The sequence below is a fragment of the Denticeps clupeoides genome, chromosome 4 (assembly GCF_900700375.1).
Source record: "Denticeps clupeoides chromosome 4, fDenClu1.1, whole genome shotgun sequence".
In the NCBI taxonomy this organism is placed as follows: Eukaryota; Metazoa; Chordata; class Actinopteri; order Clupeiformes; family Denticipitidae; genus Denticeps; species Denticeps clupeoides.
Window position 1 is genome coordinate 8,545,399 of NC_041710.1, and position 26,692 is coordinate 8,572,090.

The window sequence follows — 26,692 nt, forward strand, 5'->3', positions numbered from 1 at the left end:
ACCCCTAAGTATTCTAAAATCCTCATAGAATACCTCTTCTTTCCATAAAAAAAAACTGAATTATTGTTAGAGTAAGACAAGGAGACATTTGACTCAAATCAGATCACCCAGGATCACCATCAAGGCTCCATTCCAGTGCTGTGTAACTGCTGTGGTGACTGCAGTTGAATGATAAGGAACCTTCATTGTTCTGATGAGGAAGTGTGCCTGGCCTTACAGCCATCATTGTATTATAAACCAATTCATATATGGAATGGTGAACGATGGCACTGCCAGAGGTACTGTGCCCCAAAGATCGTTGCCACGTCATCTTGATGACACATTACAGACATGTTGGTTTACACAGGCAAGAACAAACATTTTTGAAGAGCATTTTACCACCATTATGAATGAATACCAGTTGTTAATGCTGTCCAGAGTTTGTTGGTTGCAGTGGCGTGGGTACAAGGTATTTTACATTGGTAAGGGCCTGTGTTCTCTGAAGACATTTTATGCTTTATGGATTTCCCAGGTTCTTTTCACGGATTTCCCAGGTTCTTTTCCCGGATTTCCCGGTGGGCTTCACTGGCTACCCCAGACTATCCCAGACATGTGTATTTACATTTACATTTACAGCATTTATCAGACGCCCTTATCCAGAGTGACTTACAATCAGTAGATACAGGGACAGTCCCCCCCTGGAGCAACTTAAGGTTAAGTGTCTTGCTCAGGGACACGATGGTAGAAAGTGGAATTTGAACCTGGGTCTTCTGGTTCATGGGTGAGTGTGTTACCCACTAGGCCACTACCACCCAGCAACACATTGCACTGGAAGACGGAATAATTACAAGACACAAGACACAGTACTCTGTACTAAATTTTGATTGCTTTCATTTTGATCTAAAAATTTTGTAGAGCCAAAATATTACAGTTTGAAAAATAAGACCTAAATGTTGAAGGCTTCATCTGAAAAAAATGTTTTAAAACTGGCGTTATATATTCAGATTTTTAAGATGTAAACTTCTAAATGCAGAAAACCCATAAAATTAATAATAATTCAAAAATGATTTAAAATAACACCAGGCAAATTCCCTTCATCTCTTACAGATCCGCCTTGAGGGAAGTCACTGCTGTGTGCTCACACACCACGATCATGCATCATTACAGAATGGCCTCTTCCTGTGCACTGAGAGGCTTTCATTTACTGCAGGTCCACTTCATAGGTGGCAACTTCAGATGCTTCTGATTCCGTGAGACCGCCCAGGGTCGATTACAGGCTGGCCCTCTCCACAACGAAACAGCCTTAATCCGAATCACCTGCTTCGGCCCAGCAGCTATGAGGAAGAGTGCGGCTTTTTATAACAAACACATGGCCATGTTCAGAAAACCTTCAGCTGTGCCCTTTTTGTCATTCTTCTGTGCGTGTTGATCTGGAGAATTTTTAACAGGTTCCTAGAGCTGTACTACCAAAGTTTTGATTGTCTCTGACTCTGATTGTCTCTAACACTAACAAGAGAGAAGTCATATATATGCAAACCCTTATTAATAGTTCTCTTACACAATGTATGTAGGTACAGTAGAGGATAAACATTTCGGACACACCTTTTCATTCAATGTGTTTTCTTTATTTTCATGACCATTTACATTGGTAGATTCTCACTGAAGGCGTAAAAACTATGAATGAACACATGTGGAGTTATGTACTTAATAACTGAAAACATGTTTTATATTCTAGTTTCTTCAAAATAGCCGCCCTTTGCTCTGATTACTGCTTTGTACACTCTTGCCATTCTCTCGATGAGCTTCAAGAGGTCGTCACCTGAAATGGTTTTCCAACAGTCTTGAAGGAGTTCCCAGAGGTGTTTAGCACTTGTTGGCCCCTTTGCCTTCACTCTGCGGTCCAGCTCACCCCAAACCATCTCGACTGGGTTCAGGTCCGGTGACTGTGGAGGCCAGGTCTCCTCTTTTTGTTAAGTACATAACTCCACATGTTCATTCATAGTTTTTATGCCTTCAGTGAAAATCTATTAATGTAAATGGTCATTGAATGAGAAGGTGTGTCCAAACTTTTGGCCTGTACTGTATGTGTTGCTTGATGGATACATTAACCAGAATTAGTATGGCCCAAGCTTGAAGAAACATGAGAAAGTGACAAAGCCTCCATCTAACCTGGGACCCAGCTCATCTTCACATCTCCAGGTGAACTCCCCGAAGCTCTCATAGCGCTGGTTGTAGTGGTAGAGGACGCGGTGGAGCGTCGGCGAGCCCAGATCCATCAGGGTGTTGTAGGCTGTCTGTTGCTCCTTGCCACTGGTGTAGCCGTTGAACAGGTTGTAGATCTTGTCTGCGATCTCTGTGGATGCAGATAGATGTAGAGACGAATGGATTTAGCAACACATCAGAGCTGAAACCAAACACAGCTTCTCAATTTCTACAGTCCACAGCATGTCAACAGTAAAGCCTGGAGCAGTGAGAAGGCTTAGAAGAAAGGAAATATATGGGAGAAGTTGGGTGAAGGTTTCCCCCGAGGGCCACCAATCCGTGGCATATATACCTGAGTCTGTGGCCGATTTTGTTGTTTTAGTACATTTACATTTAGACTTGTGTTGTTTGCTTTAACTTTATTGTTGTCAAATCATGCTTTTTGTTCTGCTTTTTAAATATTTTTTACTTGATTTTTTATTTATTTTTATTTACTTGATTTTTTTTTCTGTAAAGTGACCTTAGGTTTTAGAAAGGTGCCCTGAAATAAAATAGTATTATTATTATTACTATTATAAAAGCTTGGTCTAATGCTGGAATGATATTTTAAACCTAAAATCACATAAGAAAAAAAAGCATGATTAAATAAGGCAAAATGAAAATGCTAATAATCATTTTAAAAGATGCAATTAGGGAAATATATTTGTGTCACAGAGCTGGCAGAGTAAACCAGAATACATGAGGTCACCTTGTGCTTTGACGTCATCAACAGCAGGACAGGGGGTCTTGATGGTGACCTCACTGGGGCTGGAGCGCCTGCCGGTGTTGTCCACCGCCCACAGCCGGAACCTGGCACAGAGCAGAGTGCCTTTAATGGGAACTAGCCACAGGACGTCCATTTCTCAGGTTCAAAGGTGGACTTCAGAGCCGTTTTTACAGAACATCCTCTCTAAACTCGCTACTGTAGCGGCAGACAGAATACAGGGAATGTACTGCTGTTTTAAAAGTAAAATCCTACAGACATTTTGTGGCCATTTTAAAGAGACTAGTATCATATAAAGCTCATTTAATATAATACTACAAGCCATCAGAGGCAGAGCAGAATGTCTGCAGGAAGCTGAAGAATCTGAGAGATGGTATGATGCTCCTTGGTGACTTTTGTCATGAGATCATGTCACAAATGAAGTCAGGAGGAAAAGAATAGGGTTCTCTCCAGGGTTCTGTTAATTAATGGAGAGGAAGTTTTTAAAGTCTGTCAGTTGCAGTTCAGCAGACTGCAGTCAGCAAGTAGGCTTTATCATTGAAGTTGCAAAAAAAAAAAAAAAAAAATTATTCCTTCTTATTTAATTGACGTGAAACTTTATCTACTAACACATTAAAATTCAGAACACAATCCAATCCTTCCAATACATCATATATATTAGAACAGAGAGCAACATTAATCTGTATTTTACCAATGTTGTCCAGGCAATAATTATAATGATAATAATGTGAAGATCTAATTATGGCGCTAATGGGTTATGGGATAAGGAAATTCAGTGACTAGCAGAGTGCATCATGTTGTTATACCGCCATCTAGTGCGCAGAAACACAAATAACAGACTACAGTGCAATACACAATAAAAAACAAGATGGTAATACACATAGAATCACTCACCAAACATTAATTAAATTATGAAATTGATCATTTGTCTCATACTGTTTGTATACACAGACAGACAGACAGACAGAGAGATAGATAGATGGCCACAGTGAAATGAGTTTTTCACAGCTGCATGTGTTTTTCGTTGTACAGCTTCCATACATCAAAAGCATTTGAGTTCCACAGCTCATTTCTCCTTCCCTCCTGCCTTCTGGGTAATCTTTCCAGCATGGCCTCTGCAAATCTATGTGTGTGAGGTAAATATCTACATGTGTGCAGAGCTGAAAACCGCTGGGATTATAAGAGCTTAGTCTCTCTCTCTCTATATGTGTGTGAGTGTGAGTGAGTGTGTGTGTGTGTGTGTGTATACTCATTGCCATGTTTTCCCCACTGAAAGAAACAGCTCCCTGTAAACTACTAACTAGTTTTCCAATTACAAAGATGTAGAATTATAAGTTGAGACAAGGTGAGGCATGCTCCAGTCAGAAAATGGATGGACTTCATGGTAATATCAAGATGAAAGAGTTCTGGAAGGTGGTCATCTCCCAAGCTTTATCCATCATGTGGAGCATCACACATTCATGGTGGGCTGTCATTCATGTAGAAACCAAGCAGCCATTTAAGTATTTGCAACAATATACAACATTATACAGTGAAAGTGATTGTCATTGTGATACACAGCACAGGTCACAGTGCCACAATGAAATATGTCCTCAGCTTTAACCATCAGTGGCACCTTGGCGGATTCGAATCGGTAACCTTCTGTTCACTGGGGGCCGCCTTCTTAACCACTAGGCCACCACTGCCCGGAAGTGGTGGACAGATGTATTTGGGTTGTGTGTGCATCAGTGTAAACCTTGTGCTGTATAGATCCAAAAAATCACTGGTATAAATGCTTAGGATTTGTACACACACACACACACACACACACACACACACACACACACAGTTTGAACAAAGCCATATAAAACTGGTTATAGCAGTGATACAGTCAGGTTGTAAATATGATTGAAATATTTCAAAGCTACAGCGCGTTCCCAACTGAACCAGGTCAACATTTTATGGTTCCAAATCCAAATTCGATACACTCTCCCGTGTCCACGGCAGAATTATGCTAATCACTTGCAGTGTTTTGTCGGGCTTTTGCTTGTATTTCATTAATACCACACCCCTGTTGGAAAAGACACAGAGAAAAAGTTACAACTAATTATATAGACCAAATTTCCAAATGCCTAATGAAAATAATTGGATACTCATTGTTTACTCATATTCTCTGAGTAAAGATGCACTTTTACCAACAAACCTTTACAAAAGATCAAGCAATAGTGCTCTGCAATTGGGCATTATTTATTTGTGTGTGTGTGCGTGTATGTGTGTCTAATCGGTGAGGCATGGTGAGCTCCCGGAAAGGCGGCTGACCCAATCTGTTCCAAAGAGACCAATGCACACACACTCATTAAACACACTATGCAAGACTGTGCCCTCACATGGGACTTCCTCCCTGTTACCTCACCCGACAGCTGCCTCATGTCAAAGGTCTTAACTGCAGAAACATGGCGAACCTCAGCGGTCTACACACAAGATGTTGTAGACTAAAATGCAGTACGTTCAACAAGAAATCTAGGGAGAAATAATTACCATGGAAATTAGGTGCCTTGTGCTTATAGAATAAAGGAACCTAATTTCCATGGGAATTATTTGATGGTGCTGTCATCGGGCCTGTGCGCCGCCTGTTCATCAATGAGCCTTGACCATCGCACCAGTTTTCCTTGGATCACGTTTGGTAGGTCCTGACCACAAACCCCGAGCGCCATTCATGGCAGCCCACTGCTCACTAAGGGTTATGGGTTAAATGGCGAGGACAATTTTTCAATGACAATCACAGTATTTACACCTGGCCACCATGGACACAATATTAACTTGCTCCCTAATACATGGGTAGCGATGGCCTTGCAGTTAAGTCGAAAAGGTTGCCAAGGTGCCACTGAGCAAAGTAACATCCCCTCACGCTGCTCACCGGGTGCTTGTCATGGCTGCCCACTGCTCACTAAGGTAATAAGTTAAATGCAGAGGACACATTTTGTTGAGTCCACAAGTGCAGTGGTGTCACACACCAATGGCCATCATGTTACGGCTGATTGGTGTAGGCCTTGTATAGTAACTTACTTTTCTTGTTTGCACGATCACCATAATAAGGTCTATCTAGTAATGCTTCCTTATTTGGCAAAAATATACATTCTGAATGGTAATAAATACTAATGTGTTATTGCAATGCAAGTTATTACACAATCAATCACGATTACTCCTTGTTAACTTAATCCCGGACACCTAATAATTTCAGACACTTGCTGGTGACCCCAACTTTTTTATACATCCACTCTCATTTTGTCATCTTCTTTTTGACCCACAAAGTTTACTCTCTGCTGCTTTACATTTCCAGATAAAGATATGAAGTCTGCTATTCAAGTTCAGTTTTAGCCTGCAAAATTAATTCCAACATCCTCCTGTTCACTCCCACTGATTATAGTGCCAAATTCAAACTCGTACCTTCAGCCTTCAAGCTACATTAATCAGCTATAATTAAGTAATGAAATTTAATAATGTTATAAACATTAACAGTCTAAATCACAGACCAGACCTCTCACTCTGCTTGTTTTAACACTCCTCTAATTGTATTTGTTTTTAAATTCTCAATTTATCAATGTATTGGGACTTCCCGTTCCAATAAATATCCAAAAACTTTCCAGCTGCTTGTCCACTCTTATTTCTTAATCATTTGCAGATCTGTTTTTTTTTTCAGAATATATGAATTATAGTGTTGAAAACTGCAGCTTTCTGCCAAATGATGGCTCCTACTTGGTGTGTTCACTGACGTTCACCTTCCTAAAATGTAATGATCCTGCCATCTCTGTTTTTGCTATGACCATTAAGTGCACCGTCCCTGTCACTTTCAAGCCAATCCAGAAGCAAGAACCACTTCCCCAGCTGTTCCAGACACACTTCAAATGTCCCAGACTGAGCATCATTTTGCCTAAAGACAGACCATGAGCTTTGGTCCAGTCGAGAACGCTGCCCTGCAGCCCTGCAGCCTTCCTCACAAACAATTTCCACCACATTGCACGTGCGTGTACGCATGAGACTGGGGGGTGGTAGGGTGCTTCAGACTTGACTTGTCCTGCACTGGGGCGATGCAGTGATACATAGGATCTGGGGTCATGTGGTCTATCATGTACTCCTGTACTTTTTAATAGATTTTAGCTAAAGCACAATGGTCTAATAACAGAATTTCAAGCCATTGTGTTTAGTTAAATTATTATTTTGATATATTTAAATATTCGTAGAGAAATATTAAACTTCAAGATATTTGTGGATGTGAGAACATCGGAAAAGACCTGATTAGTGGGATGAATAACAAAACTTGGATGACTTTCCACATAAATGACTCACATGTAGATGGTGTCAGGCTCCAGGCAGCGGATGATCATAGAGATGGAGGTCAGGGGGTTGGGCATCTCTCCCAGCATCACACATGGAGACTTGGCCCCAGACAGGATGTCATCCACGAAGCTCAGGACTGTCTCTGCATGAGAGAAAAACAAGGCCATTCACTCAATCCGCACATCATGTGACAGGCAAGATTTTACTAAATAATAAACCAAACCAAGTCACCATAAACAACTGAAGTGCCTTGAGTATTCAAATTTCCACATTTTTGGATTTTATTGGGACTTTATGTGAAAGACACACAAAGTCACACATTATTGTGAAGTAATGATTTCTTTAACAATTTTTTCAAATCTGAAGTGTGGTGTGCTTTTATATTCAGCCCCCCAAGACAATACTTTGTTGAACTACATCTGCAAGACTTTAGGGGTTACACAGATCTGCATTTTTTGCCCACTAGTCTTTGCAAAATTGTTCAGTCAGAACGGATGGAGAGCATCTGTGAACCGAAATCTTGCTTACAGACTCATAGTAGAACTTCTTGACCTTTGGCCCATTCAAACACATGAATATAATTTGATATAAACAATTCTATTGCAGCTCTGGCTCTAGGTTTAGTGTTATTATCCTGCTGGAACCTCTGCCCCAGTCTCAAGTCTTTTGCAGCCCCTAACAGAATTTCTTAAAAGGTTGACCAGTATCCTGTCCATGGCATCTCCATGCACTTTTACAAACAGACTTTTGCATAAACCTTTATAATAGATCAAGCAAAAGAGTACAAAGTTCATCCTATGGAAGGGGGAATAGATCTTTTTTCCAAGGCACTGTATTCTAAGGTTTAATGAAATTATTTTTTTTCCCCACACAACTTCCTCAAACCACCCACGTTTTACCCAGACGGAAACAGAGATGCGCTCCTCTGGTGCATAAAATAAAAATTTTAGGACAATATCATGAATCATGTGAGCAGCACCCCATTTTTCACGAGGCGGCCTCCCACTGCCGCTCAGAGCGACTGAGCATAAATGCGCTTCAGCTGTGGGAACAGACAGACTCCCCTGCCCCAGGAAAACCAGGGTGCACTCAGTGACACCCCCAATATCCTCCCCAAACCAATCCCCTCCTGCCCAGGACAAACGCACACACACATGCACAAAAGAAAAGACAAAAAACCATCAGCCACGCATGTGGAAAAAAAAAAATTCCTTTCAGGAGAGCTTGCTGAGTGGAAGTGGAAGGACCTTTCAGAAACTGAGTCTTTGTAGGCATGGACATTCTGCCTGGGTGGGAGGAGTGAGGGTGGTGGGGCATGTCAGATTTTTGTTTTTGGTGAGGCTCGCTGCTCAGAACCTGAGGTCGGAGGACCAGAATCAAAAGAGCCCAGTGAAGAGAGACCTGACTAATCGTAATGCGTGAGTACTGCTCCCCCCAGGGAGTGGCAGGGGGAAAAATGTTTGCCCAGGTGGGCTGAGTGCGTCACAGGCCCTGAAGCGGGGGTCTCCGCAGAGTGCTTCGCGGAGGTGGGGAGTCCACCCCTGGACGCTCTCAGGAAGGTGGACACCCTGGCCTGTCCAGGAAGCCTGTCTGCACTCTGCAGGTCACAGGCAGCTTAAAAAACAAGGAGACAGGTGCCAGGAAAAACACTGAGGAGGGGAAAACACGTGTGGAGAGTGGAGCAGCTGTCAGTCTCTGCTGTTTACAGTGGCTTTATGCACAGAGCCACAGAGAGGCAGCGAAAATGAAAAGTGACATTGTGGAGAATCCTCATACTTGTCAAATTTAGCGCCTGACCACACATTTTACATTCTCATGCTGTCAGCTGCATTCCGTGCTCCAAAAACAAATATTAACACACTTACACATATAATGTAATAAAGGGGTGTAAAAAAAAGAGATATTTGTCTAGAAATGTCCAATAATATCTCACATTTTCTCAAACTTTTCAAAAAGAAACTATTTGGATCTCCATGTATAGACTTTATGACAGGGCCTAGATGACACAATATTAGGAATAGTATTTATTATTTATTACCTTTAGTGTCATTACATTGAGGACATTAAGAATAATAACTGAATTTCAACAGCAATTTCAGAGTCTCCTGGTGTGCCTCTAGAGCCACAGTTTGAGAACCAAAGACAAAAACATGTGCAACACCAACAGCCGGAACCCAATTTAATTATTTCACAACGGGGACTAAATCAATAGTACACCATTATCTTTTATAAGGCTCTGGTGATGAAATATCCCTACATTAAAGATTGTGCTACATCTTCACTGTAATAGATCTATGGCCTTGAATCTGCAGCCACTGCGCAACAGAAAAGGAGTAGTACGTTACACAAAACAGCACTACACCATAATAATATAAGGTCTGATTTCTCATCATAATAAAAATGTCCATAAGTAAAATGCCTAAATGAGACAACTGATGCAGAATTATTAGGCAAATGAGTATTTTGTCCACATCATCCTCTTCATGCATGTTGTCTTACTCCAAGCTGTATAGGCTCGAAAGCCTACTACCAATTAAGCATATTAGGTGATGTGCATCTCTGTAATGAGAAGGGGTGTGGTCTAATGACATATATATTAGCAAACTTACTTTCCTTTGGCAAAATGGGTGAAAACAAGGACTTGACAGGCTCAGAAAAGTCAAAAATAGTGAGATATCTTGCAGAGGGATGCAGCACTCTTAAAATTGCAAAGCTTCTGAAGCGTGATCATCGAACAATCAAGCGTTTCATTCAAAATAGTCAACAGGGTCGCAAGAAGTGTGTGGAAAAACCAAGGTGCAAAATAACTGCCCATGAACTGCCAAGATGCCACTTGCCACCAGTTTGGCCATATTTCAGAGCTGCAACATCACTGGAGTGCCCAAAAGCACAAGGTGTGCAATACTCAGAGACATGGCCAAGGTAAGAAAGGCTGAAAGTCGACCACCACTGAAAAAGACACACAAGCTGAAATGTCAAGACTGGGCCAAGAAATATCTCAAGACTGATTTTTGTAAGGTTTTATGGACTGATGAAATGAGAGTGAGTCTTGATGGGCCAGATGGATGGGCCCGTGGCTGGATTGGTAAAGGGCAGAGAGCTCCAGTCCGACTCAGACGCCAGCAAGGTGGAGGTGGAGTACTGGTTTGGGCTGATATCATCAAAGATGAGCTTGTGGGGCCTTTTCGGGTTGAGGATGGAGTCCCAGTCCTACTGCCAGTTTCTGGAAGACACCTTCAAGCAGTGGTACAGGAAGAAGTCTGCATCCTTCAAGAAAAACATGATTTTCATGCAGGACAATTCTCCATCACACGTGTCCAAGTACTCCACAGCGTGACTGGCAAGAAAGGGTATAAAAGAAGGAAAACTAATGACATGGCCTCCTTGTTCACCTGATATGAACCCCATTGAGAACCTGTGGTCCATCATCAAATGTGAGATTTACAAGGAGGGAAAACAGCACACCTCTCTGAACAGTGTCTGGGAGGCTGTGGTTGCTGCTGCATGCAATGTTGATGGTGAACAGATCAAAACACTGACAGAATCCATGGATGGCAGGCTTTTGAGTGTCTTTGCAAAGAAAGATGGCTATATTGGTCGCTGATTTGTTTTTGTTTTGTTTTTGAATGTCAGAAATGTATATTTGTGAATGTGGAGATGTTATATTGGTTTCACTGGTAAAAATAAATAATTGAAATGGGTATATATTTGTTTTTTGTTAAGTTGCCTAAAAACTATGCACAGTAATAGTCACCTGCACACACAGATATCCCCCTAAAATAGCTAAAAATAAAAACAAGCTAAAAACTACTTCCAAAAACATTCAGCTTTGATATTAATGAGTTCATGGGTTCATTGAGAACATGTTTGTTGTTCAATAATAAAATTATTCCTCAAAAATACAACTTGCCTAATAATTCTGCACTCCCTGTATAACAAATATTGCTTCACCTTGACACCTCAAAATGTAATATTTTCACAACATTTTATTTCTGATGGACCTGATTCAGATTCAGAATGGCAAGGAAAGGTGCAGGTTTACTGACCCCCTCAATCTTGTGAAACAGAAATTGCCATTAATGTATGTATTCACCTTAGGGCTCGCCAAAAATGGGGGCTCAATTTAGCACAGCTTGGCTAAATATCCTTAGTACATGTTTTTCATATATGTGAAATACACAGATTTTATTTATACATGTAATATTACATGTAAATTATAAGAGCCATCCACACAGCCCTGGAGCGCCACTCACGCCATTCCTACAATTGAAATTCGAGGAAGTAAAAAAAAAAAGGCAAGAAATGGAGAGCTTATCACTGCCCCTGCAGTTGCACGCACGCAAACACACTCTCACACACACAGTCACCTTCCCCTGGATATTAATCATTCAATCATCACTAGCCACAGCCCCTTCACTCAGAAGCCCAAGCACACCCAGCAGTAGGTATATGTTCTTCACCTTGTCCAAATCACTCTCTGTGTGTTACCACTTTCCGATTACAGGCATCGTCCTGAATGCTTTTCTGTTTTGTTTATTTCTCAATGAACAAAACTACTACTGCTCTTGGGTCCTTTGCCTCGCTCACAATGATCCTAGCCCTGGTGTTTGCGGGAGTGGTTTTCTCCCATGTTCAAAGTCTGGGACATGTTGTTGCTTCATCCTCCAGTGCAGGCTTTCCTATACCTACCACCCCGCAGTCGGATAATGAGGAGATTGTGGCGGTTACTACTGGTTAGTCAATGAGGTGTTGCTGTGAGTGACTTCCCTGGCAGTGTGATGACGGTGAACAGCAGCACCCTCTCCAAGGCCCTGGCACACCTAACTCACACATGACTGTGACTCAGTCTGCTACTGCTCTTGGGTCCTTCTATCCTCACAGGATTATACAAAATCACGCCCATCAACATTCAAATATCTATATAACATTTTTCCTGAAGTAGAAATATACACAGATAGTCATTTAAAATCAACTCCAGCTTTCAGAATTCCTTTAAAAAAGTAGCTCAATGTGTGATAACGGATATCAAAAAACCATCACCGTGAATTGCTATTGTGGTTTACACAGTGGTGTGTAGCATTCAAGACCTTACCATCTATAGTCAAAGGCTGCAGCATTACCTCAGGAAAAGGTTATTCTGCAGAAAGCGGGCACAGCACAGGCCCACTTCTCAGCAAAGTTACCATTCAAAAGGAGCGAAGCCATTCCTGCCGCCAGTAGCAAACAAATGAGCTCTCCATAAAGATCAGTGATGTCATGACACAAGTGGTTTATTTGTACAGATGTTTAAGAAATGAGATATTTACTCCTTTTGACACACACCAGACAAGAAAAATGCCTTAGTAATAATACAAGTATTCATCATGAACTATTTGATCAAGGTTTTCTTGATGCCCCTTCATCAAAGCCTATCTTTTACTCAAAGATTTGGCAGGAGTGTTTCCAAGCGTCGTTTTTTACGTGCCGTCTCTTTATAAATCTAGCGTGATGCCTTGAAAATGCTACATCTGTAACAGGACTCTGGCAGAAGAAGAATTTATGCTCTTCATCCTATTCCAACCCCCCTACTCCATCTCATTCTTCATAGGGAGCGGCCAGGAATGGCAGGATCACCATGGTATCTGGCTGCTCTCCACTGTGCTCCACTCCCTCTGGCCCCTGTTAGTTCTGCGGCGCGATTATAATGATTGTGCCATAGGAGCTGCTTCTCACGTGTACCTGCCCAACTGCCTGATTGATTTAATGAATCAAAACAAAACCATAAAAGGGTTATTATTGCATCTGGATCTGTATACAAAATGCAAGACAGTCAGCCCAACTGCCCAACACACACACACACACACACTGCTGCTTAGATATGAGATATTGTGATGCCATGAGGAATGCGGCAGAGCGAAGGACCCTTCTTGGAACACACACAGCAAGATGAACATGGACAAAGTCTCTCACCATCACGACCATTATCACTGATGATAAGAGGTACGAGTGAGAGGCTGTGAATGGGCGAGGTGTGTTGGGGGTCGGTGAATATCTCCAGGTGACCATGATTGGCTGTGAGTGGGTGTCAGACATGCTTTGTGTGAGTGAGAAGTTAAGGGTAAAGCTAATAATCATTTACTGCTACTACTAAATATAATAATACTAAACTCCTCTCTGTATAGTGCATCGCTGACTGCCTTGTTTCAAGTGGATCTTTTCTAGTTGACAAGGCAGACATTTTTCAATATTCTGTCCATATATATGAGGTGACCAGGTATACATTGATTCTGAATTTCCAATTATTAAATTATATTATAATTATATATATTATATTGGTTCAAATTAGTGTCATATTGATTCATAATGGTTAATAAATATATAGAGATTTTTTTGCCGGACTATAATATTTGATTGACCATTCCAGGACCTTTTTTTTTCCTAAAGGCACTCTATTAAATTGCCCACATGCTCAAGATTGCTGTCGTGTTGAAATAGCTGTTTAACTTCAGCTTTCTGGCAGGTGGCATGGTGTTTTGAGCCAAATCTAGTCTATGGACTATGTAGTCATTCATTATCCACCTGTCTTCAGCAGAACAGCTTTTCCAGCCGCGGAAAGGCAAACTTGTGATGCTGCGGCCGCCACCATGCTTGACAGTAGCCACTCTGTGCTTTGGGTGATGAGCTTTGCTGGCTTTGCACCAGAATGTATGTTCTGAACTCTGCACTGAAACCTATCTTATTCCAAAATTTTAATGAGCTGGGATGTGAAAAAAGGCTTTTTGTCCGTAAAAACCCCTCAGCTGTGGAGGATATAAAGCACTTGTACTATACAGTGGCACGTTGCTGCCCTAAATTCTGGCAGCTGCTTTCAAACACCAATCTGATCATCTCAAAGTTTTTGTAGGACTTTAAATTTTCTTCCCAGGCCTACATGACTTTATTCAGTCCTGGTGCTATTCTGTACTGCTGAACACCAAGGTAACATGGATATTCTTGTTAGCTGATTACGGTAAATCTATTCAATCAATATTAAAATAATAATATCTTCATTTTTTAACCCCACCGGTCTAAGTAGTGATGCAAAACTGCATGACTTCTTTATTAACATCATTAGTCATTAACAGCTTTATTAACATTTCTATGTTTTAGACATGCAAATGACTACAAGATCAGTTGTGTTCCGGTTGTGATCGGTTGTGTTCAGCTTGCTGGTGCATGTATTGGGCAACACTGTTATGTTTTTGACACATCATGATTACCTTCAACCAGTAGCTGATTCTCTTTTATTTGTGTCATGGTTGCTGCGCCACCACCAGGCCCACAGGGGGCACAAGGGAAGCAGAGGGGATGACGGAAGCAGATGGAGATTAGGTCAGGATCCAGTATAAACACCCGGCGGCCATACTGGACATCCATTGTTGAATTTATTGACATTGGTGTTCGACTTTACCTTGCTTGACCGTTGCTGGATTACAACTGCCTCTACCTCAACCGCTCTTCCTGAACTCCATGCCTGATCTGAATGAAACTAAACCCTCACTCCTTTCCAGACCACCCAATTGCCTCTTTCTCCAATGTATCTGTCTCTTCGGTGCATGACCCACGCTCGTTGACTATTCTCAAGCCATCTGTCTTCAGCTACACCTACGCCCGGGTGACCCACATATCCCCTTCCATACCGTGTGCATGGCCTCCCTCCGTTCTCCCTCACCTGCTGCCTCCTGCATCATGCCCCACGCTGCGAATATTGACAATTTGAGGCATATTCTCACTTTTGTGTTTGCCCGTGTTACAAAACAATGTCTGGCTACCTCCTAATGGAAGGTGCTTGTTAGTGAAATTATTATCTAGCTATGACCTCAGGGTTGACGGTGGGCACTCATGGCTATTCATTATGTGGATGGTGCTAGGGCTAGTATTGGTGGTAGATGCTGCTAATGTCCTAGAAGCACTGTAGTGGAACATGACATGCATGCTTTTCACATTTATGTTTTGAGCAAACCCCTTATCTCTCGAACTGTATGTACATAGCCTCATTTACCCATCCTCACCTCAGCTAGATCCACCCCAGCACTGCAGACAGGATCATAACGTGATGTCTAATGGGGAGAGAGGTCAAGACATCATTTATAAGCAGGGCCAATAATAACACCCCCCACTCCTCCCCCATTTACTCTCTCGGTCAGTTCCAACTCAATTTTCATTGTCTTGATTCAATCAAGATTTATTCCTTCACCACCAAGGCATTGCGAGAGAAAAATATGAACAATGAAATCAGCATATAGTTGGCGCGTGATAGAGGCAATTATAACATAAACAAAATCTAATTGGTTTGAGATTGAGTGTCCATGCACATAAGTGTGTTTATTTTGCCTCTGCCAAAAAAAAGTTTCCTCCACTGATCTAAAGAAGAAGTTTAAGTGTTAGCGTCATGATTAGACTGGTAACAATGAAGCAAAGTGAATTGGTTTCGGATGAGCTACCAGTATTGGTTGTCCCAGCAATTCTAACCACATGTATTCTGTACAAAACATTTAATATCAGTAATTTCAACAATTCAGGAAAATATACAGGAACAGAAAGAAAAAAAGACTCACTTGTTCTTAAACACTTATCTGTGCAACATTGGGAATTTTATAAGTTTGTCTAAAGCTGCAACTCCATTGTACCTATAGCCTTGGAAAGCCGTAATAAATAACATTTGGCTCACATAATCCACTCTGGTCAACAAAAAGCAACAGACAGCAACAAAGCTATAGGTTTTTGGTGCTTTGTAGTGAAGAATGATTACGAGACACTATTTCGCATATGGAAGGTTTTGCCTTTGCTGTCATTGCATAAGTCTCTTTCATGCAAAGGACTAGTTGGTTTTAATGGTCCTCCACGATCGTGCGAATGGTGCACAATATGAACTCTGCATCTACGTCATTGGCCCGCGATCTGGTCGGGATTCAACTTCCTTCAATTTACTGGAGATAAACGCTCCTTCCTGAAACTTGTCAAAAATGCAGGGGGGAATAGCACACAAGCGCAGGTGAGAGCGTTTAGCCACTATACTTTCCAGAGCCCAATTTCAGACCTGCATACACAAGCGTGTTTTATGATGGAAGTGAAGAGGACCACACAAAATCATCAAAAGCGTTCAAACGCTGACAGAGAATAAGTGGGAGTGCACGGCACACGGCTGAATTATTTAGGTGAGTGTTTTGACGCACTGAGATAATGTGGCTGTTTGCGAATACCATTACAAAGCCTGGCTCACCAAGACAACCAGGGTGACTGCAGGGTCACACAGTAGAACCCGAAGATAATTAACCCTCACCAGACCTGAAGTGTTACAATTACATTATATTGTACATTACATATAATAATGTCGATTATTTGGGTGCTTTTAGCCAAAAACAAGTTACAGACATGGACTGTACTGCTGAATTGTTCTAGACGTGAGTTTGCAGTACCAACCAGTGATGTCAAATACGTCAAGGTCAAAGCAGCATAGAATTTTAATCTATGGCCAGTACCCTTAGTAGTAACCTTCATAGGCGAGTGTGTTAACCACTAAGCCACTACCGCCCTGATAAAGAAGACGGCATCTTTAACCGCAGACTTGTTCTCACCCCATTAAAAGCCAGACCATTTGACTGCAGTGGGTTACGGAGAGGCCATGTGGTATTCATAGCACCACATCTGAACAAACACCAGTAATGTCCTGCAGGTGAGGACGCTTTTAGCTTCCGTGCTTACCATGTGCGCATCGTGAATCTCCGATGGGTCATATCTGCACAGCAGACATGCCGCATTCCGCAAATGGTTTCTGATGTTGTCCAGTGATGTTTTCTACAAAAGGCCACGTTTGGATGTTTGTAAAACTCTCACTCATTATTGCATGCTATTTTTTTTACTTAATCAACACATTTCACATAATCATACAGTCATATTCCAATTGTAAATCAAAAAGTTGTTTTTGCAGGGTGGCAGCTGGCTCAGCTGCAGATGTAAGGGGAGGCCATTTGCCAAGTGGGCACCGTCCTTCTGGGCCACACTTGAAGGGGAGGAAACTGGGTTTTTACGAGAATGTGAGTTCCTTCCACGGCTACACACACACACTTCACTTTCACAGGTCGAACTTTATAGGTCCGCGCCTCCATGTCATAACAGTGTCTGCCTCAGCGGGGTGCCGGGGCCCTGTGACCCTCTGCTGAGACGGACGGAGATGACGGCGTTTTATGGCGTTCGGGCAGCTCTGAGACTGTGTTCCCAGGTGTGGCACCGCCGCCGCCCCCACTCCCACCTCCAAAACCCCTGCATGCATATGTGAGTCTGTGAGGCCCATCAGCGCAGCGTGCATGTTGCCAGCTTCCGCACAGCAGGCCGACCTCCGCAGATCATGAGGAATGAGGTCACCCCACTGAGAGACGGCCCGGCTTGGAAACATTCCTTCGCAGTGAAACCTCGTCTTCCACCTTTCGGGCATGCAACTTCCCCTCCTCTTTTCATTTTTTAAAAATATTTTTCAGAAATTCCTTCTATGTTTGTTGACACACCAGAACCAGGCCCAGGACGAAGGTCCGGAACAAAGCTCCAGGATGAAGCGTGGCACCAGTGCAAATGTAATTTGATTGGACGTCATGTCCCACTGACCCCTGAATAAACCCCAGTGTTATTGGGTGATCAAAGAACTGACACTGGCCTGGTCGGACTGGTTGTTTGTTTTCACAGGATGTCTGGCCCAAACGGGATGACTGAAAGCAGACTTCCGATTTAGTCAGCTTCCACATCTGGGGAGAAGGCTATGATGTCAAGTTGTGTGCCTGAGCCTCATTAAACGCTAGATTACCACACAAATAATCCCTGCCAGAAGGGGGGCGTGATACTGTCATTAGCAATGAGGTTTTATATAGATTCCCCTCCATTCACACCCTCCACCCCTGCGCACGACCTGTCTGTTCGCTCCATCCGGAAGTCCGGGCCTGCCGAACTGCCGTGTGCTTGCTAGTACGCTGCACTTACGCAACACATTAATCCAACCTAGAACGAACCAACGCAGCACAGACATAAACACAATCACGTAATGAGTGTGTGGACCGAAGTAGAATATAATTCCATTATAAGACAATAACTTGGGGATTGAGAGACAGGGTCCGTAAGGGAAGAGAAAATGTCTTTCGTGGAGTACGCAAAACTGAGAAAGGCCATGACTGTTCTCCAGACATCCCATGGATTCCTTTCAGGCCCTTACAGTAAACAAAGGTGCTGCATTCAAACCATGGACTTATTAAAAAAAAAAAAAAAAAAAAACTGGCTTTCGGCACCTCAATAGCACCTCCTCATCGATTACATTTTCACAATCACACATTTGGACTTGATATAATGTTGTGTTCTTAGCCTGGCCAAGCTGGAGACGGCTGTCCAAATCTCAGAGCGGGGGAAGCATTAAATGCACCTTTAAAGTGAACCAGACAGAGGGACCAAAGGGGGAGGAATCCGACAGCACTGATACCAGCGCCAAAGGCCTGGCCAGAGCAACCGGCCCGCTGGAGAGCGCGAGCCTCTGAGGTCAGTAGGACGCGGTGTCCAGACTCCGCGCTCGTTCAGCCGGTGTTAATGCTTTGGAAGTGGGAGTGCTCGGCTTGCCCTCATCTGACTCCAGATGAGGCGCAAATCTGAATGCCATGCGCTACTCATCCACAGAGGAGATTCTAGAGCGATCCGGGCCGTGCCGGCTCATTAAAACGATTCTGAAACCACACGTTTAATCAGCTCCTGCTGTGCGGCAGGAGTCGTCCACGCTGCGAATTGTTGGTTCTCTGGGATGGAGGCAGCCAGTTCACCGACAGCACAAGGGCGTTGAACAATTCACGTTCATCCGAAGGTTATTTAACACATGGACACTTCTTGTTGAAACTGACAAGCCTAAATTAATACCACATCTCTTGCCTGGCTCCGCCGCCCCCTCTTTCTTCTGCACAGAGGTGGTCCCAGTATTTCACAGCACCACTGCACACATGCAGAGCTGTGAACCCATCAGTCAATCAGGGCAACACCAAATCAGAAAGCTCAAGCCCCGTCCAGACCCGGAAGGCTGCAGGGCTGCATCTCAGAGAGCAGAATGAGGTTAAGGCAGGAAGAACAAGTTCAATCTTCCCCGACAAAACTGGAAGGTGCTGTGGAAGTTGCATGACCACAAAATCTTTCACTGCTTCTAGAATTAAAGCAGGCATCTGTTTTTAAATGTGGCTTTTAGCGTTCTCACGCCCATGGTGCAGAGTAAGGCATAAGATGCCTGACAACTCTTGGATATGTTCGGGATCCTCATCTATTAAGCTCCAGCAAGAAACCCTGACCCTGGAACCACACTCTCTGTGGAGCTACGTGGTCCAGGTCTGCTAGAGAAGTTTGAATGGACCCAGGCATGTGCTGGACTCAGATCACACAATCATTCTTCTCTAGTCGGTCTCCAAGCTACAAGCCAGCAAGTCCTTATTAAGAGATGAATCAGAACAACAGCAAAACTACTATAAAACTACTACTGCAGCAACAATATTGATTTTATAGTTATTATGTTTTTTTTATGGATTACTAAACACTCTTGGCATTCCTTCTTTTGTTTTCAATGTGCTTTGTTTATTTTAAAATATAGTTTTTGTAACTTTAAATATGGAGACACTGCTGTTAAAACATAACATCAGTAATAATAGATAGATAGATAGATAGATAGATAGATAGATAGATAGATAGATAGATAGATAGATAGATAGATAGATAGATAGATAGATAGATAGATAGATAGATAGATAGATAGATAGATAGATAGATAGATAGATAGATAGTAAAATTATATGTGTTTCACTTTGCATGCCACAGTTGACAGGAATGTGTAGCTGTAAAATCAATTGCGTAACCTTACATAACCTACGTTGTGTTACTGTATTTTATCACAGCAGACCCGTCTTGCAGGTTCCAATACAAAAAAGTATCGCAAAGAGCAGTGAATTCTTTGTACGTTAAATACATTTAAATCTTCAATGGCTGCTTTCCACTTTCAGTTATTAAAATGTCAATACAGCTGAACATATGACCCTAGGTTTGTCCAAGTTTAAATAAATCACAGCAAATGCGAAAGAAAAAAATAGACCATTGGCACTTCTTGCCATTTCTGCTATTTACCAAAATGCAAACTAGAAATCTAGCACCACCTAGTGGTCACTTCCCCACCTGTTTCCACCTTGGAGTGGTCTGTCCTCTCGGTCACTTTCTCCTGACTGATGAGGTAGTCCACAATGCGCACTCCAATTGGTGGCTCTGTGTGATTCCATTCCACAATAACCAGTGAGCTGCTTGGTTCATAGGTGTGGGAGAGTCTCAGCCTGAGGGGCGGGCAGAGCAGACATGTGTTTTCTAAACCTCTTATATTAACATCATGACGAGGCCTAGAAATCAAACTGTGCCACAGACGTACATGGGGTGAGGTAGAGGTGCGCACGTCGGCAGGCCATCTGTCCCAAATGCGCTCGAATCACAGCGACACCAGTCATCAATAACATCGCCTTTACCCGAGCACCAGAGCATACTCATCATGGCCTCCTGCAGAGCCTGGGCACAGAGAAACACATATTCAACTAACACACACACACAGCTAAATAAATGTACACATGCTCACACACAAACCTAAAGGCTCTAAAATTGACAGCATGCCTTCATGTGCAAGTTAAAATTGGGGCAATGGAGATACGGATGAAATATGAACTGAGGAAGCTCGTCAGGTTACCTGATAGGTCTCGTTGTTGGAGACCAGCTCATAGACGGGAGTCACCTTGGTGATGTGGAGCAGTACGGGTTCGGTGGGGTGGGCAGGGCCAGGGCTCATGTGGCACAGGCGGCACGACAGCGGGCACTGACCCTGGCTGCTGCATTCCATGCGCACCCCCACCGCCATGCGCTTGGCTCCCGAGTCCAGCAGGCTGGCGATGTACGCGGGGTAGGTCAGGGTCCGCGGCTCCTTGTCGTGCTCCTCTGACTCATCTGATGGAGAATTCCCTGGAAATAGAGCGCCACGTGACAACTCCGTTACAATGTAGCAACTATTTTAATCAGCTGAATAAATCTGAATCTGCACAGTGATTAATTTCATTGCTTCCGTAAAAAAGATGAGGAGCATGTGCTACAGAGGAAAGACTACCATGGTTGAAATAAAGAACACCATACACAAGCTCTCAAGTTTCTTATGTCTTTAAAATGGCAAAAGCATCGGATGCAAAATCAATAGTCACCAGTAGCTGACTTTTCTTCAATTATGTCTCAAGTGGGTACTTCCTCAAATGCCAAAATGTCTATTGATTACAAATAAAGTTTACTCTGCCCTACTGGAGACCGAGTTGTCAGCAAGACCTGCTTACTGGACCAAAATCCCCAAATGAACTGTAGGATACGAACAAATGGGCATGTAGGCCCATAATGGGGCAGTGGTGGCCTAGCGGTTAAGGAAGTGGCCCCGTAATCAGAAGATTGCTGGTTCGATTCCCGATCTGCCAAGGTGCCACTGAGGTGCCACTGAGCAAAGCACCGTCCCCACACACTGCTCCTCGGGCGCTTGTCATGGCTGCCCACTGCTCACTCAGGGTGATGGGTTAAATGCAGAGGACAAATTTCACTGTGTGCACTGTGTGCTGTGCTGCTGTGTATCACAAGTGACAATCACTTCACTTTCATATGTGGATGTGCAGAGTGCAGATGTTCCTTAATAAAACACTAGCCCTTATCAGAAATACCACCACTCCAAGCACTGTCACTATGACTTTACCCAAGTGGTCATTTTATTCCTAATATAAACTTTATTTACTATTGAATATCATCCATTGTCAATACTGCAGTAAAAAAAACATAGCAGCTGTGAATTATCTCCTGGTGTACAACCTGGTGTACTACGGTTACAACTAGAAAGAGCCAGAGCACAGCAGTCTGAGAACCTGGGTCTGAAAGCAAATTTTGACACTTCATACAATTCACATAAAATACAGATACATGGCACAACACAATAATTTGAATTTATGCAATAAATTTTTTTTAGAAAATTGTTTCATTGTGTGAAATTTGATGGCCAAAATGGCACAGATAACTACATTAAAGTGTCCAAAATACATACAAAGCTAGGGTAGTTTTTTATTTGGTCATTCTTCCCCAACCATGTTATTTGCGTGGGTGCACAAAAAGAGAAGCGTGCTTTGCAAAAATACCACCAAAATTGCATCATAAATGCACTCATAATTGTGCAGACTCCTTGCTGCCTCATATTGCTGAGCCAGGACTCACGCCTTTAATGTCTATAGAGGAACATAAGTTGTGATTGTCACATGTGATACACAGCAGCACAGCACACGGTGCACACAGTGAAATTTGTCCTCTGCATTTAACCCATCACCCTGAGTGAGCAGTGGGCAGCCATGACAGGTGCCCGGGGAGCAGTGTGTGGGGACGGTGCTTTGCTCAGTGGCACCTCAGCGGCACCTTGGCGGATCGGGATTCGAACCTTTTGATTACGGGGCCGCTTCCTTAACCGCCACTGCCCCACGAGAGAGCAGCAAACCAGCCATGTGTAAGAATAAAAAAAATTCTTAGATTCTTCTTTCTTTTTTGTAAGTTCTCAGAACACCATTGCTCCCTTTGCTGAGCTGGTTGGATACACAAGTAATCTAAAAGCTCAACAGCCAATTAGGGAATACCCCCTTGCCCGAACGAGCATTAATAAAAATCAGACAATTTAAGAGACTGTGGATTAAAAGCCACACATTTTTATTTATTTTTTTATTCTGCAGAGACTACACTGCCGAAGGCAACGAATCACACTTCTGCTCACACACCTCTCATGTGGCACAAGAACAAATGCAAATGCACTTCAGTGCACTTGAATGGAGGGCAGAAAACAAGAGGTGGTCTTACAGCACATCAATCAGTACTCCTGGGCTCAAAGTTCCTGGTTTCCTCCAGATCCTTGGCCCCAAAATCCCCTCTAACCTGTATTTTTAATTAAACCTAGCTCATTTGGAGAAAACCGCCGAGAGATAGTTTGCGTGTGTGTGTGTGTGTGTGTGTGTGTGTGTGTGCACTATTGTTATTCATGAGTTCTCTGTAGTGTTGCCTGTAGGAATGTCTTTATGTGAGGCAACACCGGGCCAAGCACCGGGAGCCTGTATGCCCCGTCACCATCTGCATGAAAGAGGGGTGATGTGCGGATGGCAGACAGACACGATGAATATCCGCGCATCTGAGCGCACGGGCGGTGGCTTCCAGCCACGTCTGGGTGTTGGGTTGATGGAGGGGAGGGGAGCACGCTCCCGTTCTTTATCGGATGTGACGCAGGCTTGATTAATCGTCGCATGGAGCCGGGGACGAGGAGTCGCGCTGCGAGCGAAGCTGTCTGCTCTGTTTTACCAAACAAGTCTTACTTCTGTTTCTGTGCAAAATTCTGAGGATTGTGATGACTTCACAACACAATAAAATCATCAATTGGTTTCCTTCAACTATTGTAATTTCTGTGTCTTTATTATGTAATCAGAATCAGAATTTTGTTTATTTCGACACGTATATGAGTGAACACATACATGGAATTTGATTCCGGTCTATGGAGCCTCGAGCACGGTATAAAGAACAACAACATACAATATACTACAAAAAATCTTACATACGGAAAAATAGAAAGATTGCAGATTACATAAAAGTGCAGTGCAGTAAAAGAACTGTATCAAATAAGAAAAATAAGAGTATTCCAACAGTCATGGTTCTAATTCGCAGAGCGAGATATTAAGGAAAACGCCAAGAGAAAGGCAGCACAGAACTAGACAGATCATTGAAGGCAGCATGCAGGATTATTATAAAGCCCCGATGTAAAATCCCAGTAATTTCCAGTTTCTGAAGAGAAAATGCTTTGATTGGTGGCTTTCAGTCAGACTGACTTCCAATTACCATGTTTTTCAGATCATTTCCAGAGTCTGTGGTTTGCTGGTCTGTAGTTTGATGGGTAGGTATGTCCAAAGAATGACATTAAGGAAGTAAAATCTCAGATCCTTTATTTGGACACTAGATGTCAGTAAAAGCCTTTTTTGATATGGCGAACTGCCGCGTAAGCGCTGAAAATGATTGTGGGGTAAACCGCTTTATTCTCTGACAGAAAAAACGAGACAATACTCCCTTTACACGGCAGTAAATAACAGATAAACAGAGGCGCATGAAACACAACTCTCCTTACACTACATCAGACTAGACTTCCCATGAAAAAAAACTAATGCTAGCTGATTCCACAGGAAAATGGGTAATGAGGTGGTGTTATAGCGCCGTTCGACCAGGAAAAGCATGCTGCAATGGCAGTTCTGAGAGCAGATGTGTTTGTTACTGGGTCTTTGATGGTCTGGAGAGTACATTACTTTGATTAACAGCACCACTGCACTAACAGTCGTCAAAATATCACAGACTTGTAGTTGTGAGGACAATGTCAATTACTAGGGTGGCCAAGTCCCTGTCATTAGCGACATTTTAAACTAGGACATGAGTTGCAAGCTACTGCTGCAATGACCAATAAGTGCGTTTCAGATGTGTGCCAAACTCTCTGTTACACTGAATCACTCAGTCGCCTCTTTTCATTGGTATACAGGGTACAGGGTAGTCCTGTACTTGCTCTATGTCCTCCCTGTCCTGGGATCCTGATGCAAAAACAGAATTTAGCAAGGAAATAAGCAGAGGAAACAGATCTGCTTGTGGGAGCAGATCATGCAAGTGAATTACATACAGAATGGTTGTACGTCGTGTCATTTATGTGTTAAATAAAACCAGAGAGTTATGTATTAAACTGGTTCTTTTCAGGGAATATACAGTGCATCTGGAAAGTATTCACAGTGTATCACTTATTCCACATTTTGTTATGTTACAGCCTTATACCACATTTTTTTCTCAGAATTCTACACACAAAACCCCAAAACGACAATGACAAAAAACTTGAGGTTTTGGGAAATTTCTAAAAATGTACATAAGTATTCACAGCCTTTGCCATGAAGCTCAAAATTGAGCTCAGCTGCATCCTGTTTCCCCTGATCATCCTTGAGATGTTTGAGCTGATTGGACATAATTCGGAAAGGCACACGGCGATCCATATAAGGTCCCACAGTTGACAGTTCATGTCACAGCACAAACCAAGCATGAAGTCAAAGGAATTGTCTGTCGACCTCAGTCAGGATTGTCTCGAGGCACAATTTTGGGGAAGGTTACAATAAAAAATGTCTGCTGCTTTGAAGGTTCCAATGAGCACAGTGGTGTCCATCATTTATAAGTTCAAAACCACCACAACAAATCCTAGAGCTGGCCAGCCACCTAAACTGAACAGCCTTAGTCAGGGAGGTGACCAAGAACCCAATGTTCACTCTGACAGAGCCCAAGAGATCCTCTGTGGACATAAGAGAACCTTCTAGAAGGACAACCATCTCTGCAGCAATCCACCAATTAGGCCTGTATGGTAGAGTAGCCAGACGAAAACCACCCCTTCTGGAGTAGAAACAGTACCTGAAGGACTCTCAGACCATGAGACACAAAATTCTCTGGTCTAATGAGACAAAGGTTGAACTGTTTGATGTGAATTCCAGGTGTCAGGTTTTGGAGGAATCCAAACCTCTCATCACCAGGCCAACACCATCCCTACAATGAAGCATGGTGGTGGCAGCATCATGCTGTGTGCATGAACTGGGAGACTAGTCAGGATAGATGGAAAGATGACTGCAACAATGACTGCAAAGATGACTGCAACAGCCTGGATGAAAACCTGCTCCAGAGCGCTCTTGTTCATCATTCAGCAGCACATTGACTGCACAGTGACAACAAATAGCCAAGAAATCAAGGACAACTTCAGGTCAACTCTTTAAATGTCCTTGAGTGGCCCAGCCAGAGTCCAATCTGAATGAACACCTCAGGAGAGATTTTAAAATGGCTGCACTGATGCTTCCTATCCAACCAGATGGAGATTGAGAGGTGCTGCAAAGAGGAATGGACAAAACTGGCCAAAGGTTGGTGTGCCAAGCTTGTGGCATCATACATGAAAAGATTTGAGTCCGTAATTGCTGCCAAATGTGCATCGGCAAAGTATTGACCAAAAGCTGTGAATACTTATGTATTAGTTATGTAATACTTATGTGGGGCAGTGGTGGCCTCGCGAGTAAGGAAGCGGACCCATAATCAGAAGGTCACACACTGCTCCCCACTGTTCACTCTGGTGATGAGTTAAATGCAGAAGACACATTTTGTTGTGTGCACCCTGTGCTGTGCATCATAATGACAATCACTTTCATTTTTATAAATTCACCAAAACCCAAAAGTAATTTTTTTTAATTCTGAGGAACAAAATGCATTGAGTCCATTTTGGAATAAGGCTGTAACACAACAAAATAACAAAACGCTGTGAATACTTTTTGGATG

The 26,692-nt window shown here is 42.8% G+C and overlaps 1 protein-coding gene across 2 annotated transcripts in view; it reads right to left on the reverse strand.

The window, feature by feature from the left end:
* The window catches only part of astn1 (astrotactin 1), a 195,131-nt gene that overhangs the window by 3,851 nt on the left and 164,588 nt on the right, over positions 1 to 26,692 (reverse strand). For both annotated transcript variants that reach the window (XM_028976985.1, XM_028976984.1), the window contains 6 exons: positions 21,009 to 21,277; positions 20,700 to 20,833; positions 20,456 to 20,607; positions 7,271 to 7,403; positions 2,930 to 3,030; positions 2,149 to 2,332 (listed from right to left, as the gene is read on the reverse strand). In XM_028976985.1, coding sequence (XP_028832818.1) covers positions 2,149 to 2,332; positions 2,930 to 3,030; positions 7,271 to 7,403; positions 20,456 to 20,607; positions 20,700 to 20,833; positions 21,009 to 21,277 — 973 coding nt within the window. The remainder of the gene's footprint in view (positions 1 to 2,148; positions 2,333 to 2,929; positions 3,031 to 7,270; positions 7,404 to 20,455; positions 20,608 to 20,699; positions 20,834 to 21,008; positions 21,278 to 26,692) is intronic.